Source organism: Homalodisca vitripennis, unplaced genomic scaffold (genome assembly GCF_021130785.1).
Source record: "Homalodisca vitripennis isolate AUS2020 unplaced genomic scaffold, UT_GWSS_2.1 ScUCBcl_3407;HRSCAF=8932, whole genome shotgun sequence".
Classification (NCBI taxonomy): Eukaryota; Metazoa; Arthropoda; class Insecta; order Hemiptera; family Cicadellidae; genus Homalodisca; species Homalodisca vitripennis.
Window position 1 is genome coordinate 41,507 of NW_025779531.1, and position 7,540 is coordinate 49,046.

Below are 7,540 nucleotides of genomic sequence, written 5' to 3' on the forward strand. Positions count from 1 at the left end.
ACTTGTAGTACATATAAAAAGTGTTTAATGAAAATATCATGATATAACGGTATATCAAAGAATCCTACAGAACGTAGCGACTTCAGGGTAAGTTATAAAGTTACATCGTTATAGCAACCAACAATTCCGACAACGTAAACTCACTTATGTGTTAATAACTTACTTGAAAATGTATATGGTCAAATGTATATTAAATTCTGTCTGTTTACTTATGTGTTTGTTCTATGCTTTTCTCGTTGCGACCATGATTACTCATAGATATGTTTAATTATACTAATCTAGACCAAATTCTATGATTTTCTCCTTTGAAATAAGAGAAGTACAATCTATGATACGTACTATGACTCAAGTGTCTAGGACCTTTCTACTGCGTTATCGTGTAGACGGACAGAGGGAGGAGAGACGACACGATTGTAAAAGAAAATTTAGAGTCCTTAATAATTAGAATGGATGAACAAAGTTTTTCAGAGCCGAAGTTTGCTGTGGAAGGTGAATGATAATTATTGAAATAGTTACCATTGTTATAATGTTAAGCGATATAAATGAACAAACCTTTACACCTTAATGTTTTACAGAGTAATGAATCTCAAGTGAACTTCAGACTGGAAAATATATGGAAGATATTATAAAGACAAATAACCCAAAATCACTTAGCAAATTTTCAAACGATTGGTCTTGGATGTAATCAATGATCCAATAGGGCTATAAAAATGATGAGTGGCCGGGTTTTAAGAGTGAAAGTAATTCAAAACTTTTTTGAAGCTAAAATATTTTCCGACACCAATTACACAATCGCTATAGGCGAAAGAGAGTAAATATTATACAAATCAGCTAAACAATATAAAAATATTATACAAAACAAATCAACTGAAATGATTTTAACACAATATCTGTAATCTTTTATTAAATTCTTGTTTCGACAGTAATAATGTATTTCGTGTACAAAACTTAAAGCAGCACATTCTATTTAAATTATACCTTATAATAGTAACACGTGAATTTTGTGGTAGTAAAATTGGTTTTAGGTTTGGGAACTGTATCTTGTGTTCAGTTTGTTAAAAATGGGGTAAATCAAAGGAATCGATATGATGTAAGAATATTGATTTAGTGTCCCCTTTTGCGTACCTAATAAATACTGTAATAAAATAATAAACTGTAAAATATTTTTTATAGATTAAATATTATCGATTAAAATTAAATATACTTTGGTAGGGGTAGAATGTATATTTTACCAAATACAATCGATAGGTAACTAATTAATGTAATTATTTACATGTGCATTTATCATTAGCGTATTCCCTCTAAAAAATCCGGAAGACCATGTCTTCCATAAAATGTTATGTAAAATGAGTAATATGATCTATTCCATATATTATATCTTTAAATTTGTAAACTCTCTAATTAGGACAGATGTTATTTTTATGCTTTCATAAGTTGGACTATGAAATGTTGTATACTTATATTATCACGGTAAATTGTTATTGTTGTTATATTATTATTATATTCTTTCGGTTAGTATTGTACCAAGCTATAGATAAGTTTAATAGTAAGGTTTAGTGCAATGTGTTCTTTACCTTTGACTATTCAGCGGCCTGAACCACATTATCATTCCTCCGTAAAATTAATGTAACACCATCACAAGTAAAATTAGGGAAAGCAAAATCCGTATTGATAAAAGCTCATAGCGTAACAACACTGCGTTTTGACGAGGCCATAATGGCGACGAAGTCCTAAGGGTGGTAGTCACTTCTACAAAGATTTCTCTTGACAGAATTGTCAAACCTCTAGAGAGACAGGGCTGAAATTTGTTCCTGCTATGGCATTATGAGCTTAGAATACTACAAAAACAATTAAGAGTATTTAATATGTTAGTGTTCCTGTATAATTTTAGTAAGTACTAACCCATTTATATCATTGTTTACTTTTCTTTGTAAAGCGATGACCAAGGTTTTATTATTTACAATTATTTAAATTATTCTCTATTATATTATGCACGTTTTGTTTGTATCGCAAGTATTAAGTTAGTTCCGTAAATAGAGTCTGAAATAAAATATTATTCGTAGTGCCAGTCCTAACTTCCCGGACGGAATACATATTTAAGTTTAGTACAAAATCATAAAATTAATATTTATTCAAGGTATAAGTGAAACGTAAAACGTTAACTTATATATTTAATTCTAATGAAAAAATTACGTTATCGTCAAGTTTTGAAACCTTAGTGCAGACTCCATAACAATATTGCTTGATCAATAAATGAAGTTAAATATATTTTTTCATTGTATTAAATAACGTCATTATGTTTTAATATAATTGGGAAAACTGGAAATCCAATACTAAGAAAATTTTAAAAATTGATCAAATAAGCTTTGGAGATGACTTTGATAAATACCGACAAAGGACAAAGAACAAACAAGACAGTAAGGGTGCGTTGGAAAATAAGTGAAAGGTAATATTACAGCCATCAAACTTATTTAAAGGAAGCCTTTAATCTTCAACGGAGTGTAACATTATATTCGCAATTGTTCAGCCTTATTAAACATGAAAAGCGTAACTTTGAAGAGAACACGAATACATAAGTACAAGGCCAAAGTTTAGCTAATATTAATAATTTTACAGAGAAACTTTAGCTCACAAATTAACAAGTACTAGGAGTTTGGAAACGCAAATACCTGAATCAAAAGTAACAATTGCTAGGAGAATCATCCCATATTACATGCTGTAACTAAAAGGATCATACTTTTATTAATAGTCAATCTACACAATGTTAAGGTTTAGTTTAGAAATGTAGGAGTACGTCATACCATGTGTTACGTAATAGTCTTCGTACATGTTGCAAGCAGAATTATATTTAAGAAATTTCGAACTCAAAATGTCCTACAGCCAGTAAGCCTTTGCCATCGATCTGACAAATTCCATTTAGATGTAAGGACAAAATGAAATTTTGCGTTGTATATTTTGTAATTGGATTTTAATGACAAATTTCAATTTTAATTTTAAGAATTCAGAGAATCAGATACAGATAATGAAAGAGAAAAGTATTTTTTCCCAACCCCTCGAGTAGCCAAGAAATACGAGTATGCACAATTTTAAATACAATGTCTAGTCCAGTTTTTTTCCCTTAATATAGTAAAGACATTTCCCTTTGTTTCATAACTTTACCACATTAAATGTTGCCTGTATATACGTGAAGTTTTTCTCAATGAAAATTTAAAATCTGTACCTCAATGTGTTCTTGATGATAGACGTACGGACACACCACATCGATATATATCAAATTTAATTTCAATAAAAATTGAATCGCAAAAAGTACTTGCTCCGCCTGGACTCGAACCCGGATCTCTCACTTGCTGGGTGAATGTGCTACCATTACACTACAGAGCCGGGTTCGAGTCCCGGCGGACCAAGTATTACTTTTTGCGATTCAATGTTTATTGAAATTAAATTAGGCTAGTGCCACTTATAAAAATTTAATGAATGTAAATAGAAGCCATTTGACAGGTATTTGGTCTTCCGATCATATGTTAGTTTGGTTATTTAAACACATACGTGAAAGAAACGGCCAGATACAAAGTAATTTAATCGTATTTGCTCTTTAAAAAAAAACAAAAAAACCTAAAATATCGTTTTTTCTCTGTCTATATATATATATATATATATATATATATATATATATATATATATATATAATTTCAATAAACATTGAATCGCAAAAAGTACTTGCTCCGCCGGGAGTCGAACCCGGATCTCTCACTTGCCGGGTGAATATGCTACCATTACACCACAGAGCGCTTACTTTTTCCGATTCAATTATTTTGTATTTGGCCGTATCTGTCACATATGCGTTTAAATAAGCAAACTAACATATGATCGGAAGACCAAATACCTGTCAAACGACTTTTTTATTTACATTAAATTGTATAAATGGCAATTGCCTTATTTATATATATATTTATATATATATATATATATATATATATATATATATATATATGTAGAGTCCCGCCGATCCGAACTAATTGGGACCGAACCTTGTTCGGATTGACGGGAAATTCGGACTAGGCGGATTTTTGTTAAATAGTACCATTTATCAACTTTCAAGTGCAATTTACGTGGTTTTAAAACAATTAAATGCATACAATAATCAAATGCAATAAACAATAGTAAGTACGTATTAAACGTAATAATAATATTACAGCTTCCTGTCTTTGTACGGTAACATCGCGTGGTCGAAACTGAGTGCCATTGTTTGTGCGTAATGAATCTAGTAGAAGCCACCTGTCTGTGGTGGGCGGGGCGAGTTGGACGGTGACCTTGAAACAGTGTGGCGCGCAAAACTATTGGACTGCCACTACCTCACCCCTATCCCCTCCACCACCCACCCCGGTGACGAGTGGCGAGACGACAGTTTAGTGCAATCTTCCATACGCGCAGCACGTGCTCTTACTGTGTATTCTGTAGTTTGTGGTTTGCAGTTTTGTTTGTTCTTTGCTCTGCTCTGTGCGTATATCCGATATCATAACTCGTGTACGTTAAAAGAAAAACTCGAAGTTATCAAAAGACTAGACAATGGTGAAAGTGCTACTCAACTTTCAATTGAATTTGGTGTCGGTAAAGCGACGATCAGTGACTGGAAAAAGAAGCGGGCAAAAATCGAACAATTTTGCTCTGTTACAAGTGAAAACACTCTAGAAAAACGTCAAACTACTACTGTGTCATCGTATGACAAACTCGATGAAGCACTTTACTTGTGGTTTTCTCAAGAGAGACAAAAAGGCATTCCCATTACCGGCCCTCTTATTAAAGAAAAGGCGCTTCTACTAAACATCCTTATGGGAGGCGATCCGTCATTTTCGGCTAGTTGCGGTTTTTTAGATCGGTGGAAAAAAAGGCACGGTATCAGGCAACTGACTGTAACTCGCGAAAAGATGTCTGCAGACAGCAACGCAGCCGCAGAGTATCTTCAGGAGTTCAAAGAAATTACATCCTCCTACTCACCCCAGCAAGTGTACAACGCTGATGAAACGGGGCTAAATTTCAAAGCGTTGCCAACAAAGAGCCTAGCTTCAAGAGAAGAAAAGTCCGCTCCAGGATTTAAAATGGATAAGCAACGACTAACCGTATTAGCATGCAGCAACGCTTCCGCCACCAATAAGATACCTTTGATGGTTATCGGTAAATCAAAAAAACCTCGATGTTTTAAAAAAATGAATATGAACGCTCTGCCGGTTTACTATAAAAACCAAAAGAAAGCTTGGATGGATCGTGCTTTGTTTCAAGAATGGTTTGAGAAACAATTTGTGCCCAACGTGAGAGCCTACAATGAAGAAAATGGACTGCCTGATAGAGCGTTGTTACTCATAGATAACGCTCCGTCCCATCCGGATGACTTAGAGCTGGTTATTGGTGATATAAAAGCCATTTTTCTACCACCGAACGTTACTTCGATCATACAACCAATGGACCAAGGAGTTCTACAAGCGTTGAAGCAAAATTATCGGAAAAAGCTGCTCCGAAGCCTGATTGAGGAAAATGAAGACCTCACAATTCTCCAAAAGCTTAAGAAAATCACGATCAAATATGTAATTTTCTGGGTGGCAGAGGCTTGGGAGAACACAAGCGTAGGAGCTCTGCAGAAATCTTGGAAAAATCTTTGGCCTGATCTGCAGTTTGTTGAAGAGGTTGTTCCACCGGTAAATGAATGCGAACTTCTTCCTCTTGTAAAAAAAATACCGGGATGCGAAAATGTAGAGAAGGAGTGTGTTGATGAGTGGACGGCTGTAGATGACAAAGGCTTCGAGGAGTACACAGACGAAGACATCGTGGCACAGGTGCAAGGAGTCCCAGCTGATGACTCATGTAGCAGTGAGGATGAGGGAGACGCCCAAACTACCGATATTGTTCCACACAGCGCAGCTGCAAGTGCCTTTGACCTCGCCCTACGCTACGTCAAGCAACATGCCGCTGCTACTCCCAATGACGTAATGTTCATTCAGCGTTGGCGAAACATTGCATCGTCCAGTCGTTTTAGTGTGTTGCGTCAAAAGAAGATCACTGACTTTAGGTCTTAAGAAAGTGTTGGGTTTTGCAGTGTTTTATTTTACGTTTTTATCCCTTATTGTGTCCAAGTTAAAGTACAAATTATTTGCTAAGCCTTGCGTAGGGGTTTGTACATTATAAATACAGTACAGTACAGTACTATGTTTCATTTATTAACAGTATAAATTCCGTACAATGTATGTATCATCTAACGTTTTAAATGTAATTTCAGTTTCTATATGTCAGTAAGTAAATGCTTTGAGAAATAAAACTTACGTTTTACTATAATAACTGGTTTTAATTTATTTTCCTGCCTTTTTAGCAATTTTATATTTTCTCCTAGCCGTGTTCGGATTAGGCGGATTTTCGGATTGGCGGGGTTCGGATCGGCGGGACTCTACTGTATATATATATATATATATATATATATATATAATATATATCTGTGTTTATATATATATAAAGACAGAGAGAGAACTATAGTTTACCAGAACTTATAGTTACATACTTCAGTGACGTGGATGGTTCGGAGGCTCTCAGATACAGTGTTCTAAACCTTCATACTGGAATCAAAATCCTTTTCAGTTTGCCGGATTTGCAAAACCTATACCGGCACACTCATCCTTCCCTCTGTTTTGGAGAGTGAGGTGCTACGATTTAATGCTTTTGAATATGTCTGATATTATTGTCAATTTTGACAGTGTGAATAGTTTTAACGTGAAGTTTATTACCGCATAATGTAGTTGGGATCTAAATGGTTTTCTATTATTATTTTTATTTCATTGCAATGGCAAACCTTTCTGTAAACAAATAATAATTCACAAAAAACAAACAATAAACTAAAAATTTATTATCAATCCACAACAATGGATAACAACCTATAACAATCAAATAAGAATAAACAGTCACATGCAACGAATATATATATATATATAACGTAAATGAATATACAGAAAACCAAGTGGGGATTAGTAATATTCAACCAATTATATGTAACATAATTTGACCATAATATAATATAAATGCATATTCCGGAGTATCTTGGGGAACAGCCAGTACTCTTCTTCGAATTGTTTAGGCAAGAATTAGGATATCAATTGTATGGCAGAAACTGTTCTCCAACCTCATACTTTTCACAGGTAGACCATGGATGACATAACCACGTGAGCAGTTCGCCTACCAAACAGATAGATAAAGTGACTGAGTCCTTGATGGAGTAATATAATCTACTTGGTATAGGAGCATTGGACAGTCAAGCAGAACGTTTATCAATTTGGCAAGAAATAAATATCGGGTTAATTTACGACTGACTTGAGAAGCACGGCCTAAATTTTAGCAAGTGAACACCTCCATAAAAGACAGTCCTTGAAGCATTCCCATCAGTCTTACGACCTTCCTCTGGATAGCTTCAACAATACCAATCGGACCAAGCTAGTAGGTGAAACAAACAGGGCTATCATAATCCAGGAGCTGACCTACAAAGGATGCTAAGAGTGTTTTTTTT

General features: G+C 34.5%; 1 protein-coding gene across 1 annotated transcript; it reads left to right on the top strand.

The window, feature by feature from the left end:
* The first annotated feature begins 4,925 nt into the window (after positions 1 to 4,925).
* LOC124372519 (jerky protein homolog-like) lies at positions 4,926 to 6,068 on the top strand. The gene has a single exon (XM_046830919.1). It carries the CDS (start codon positions 4,926 to 4,928, stop codon positions 6,066 to 6,068), a length of 1,143 nt encoding a protein of 380 aa, XP_046686875.1.
* Positions 6,069 to 7,540: the final 1,472 nt, after the last annotated feature.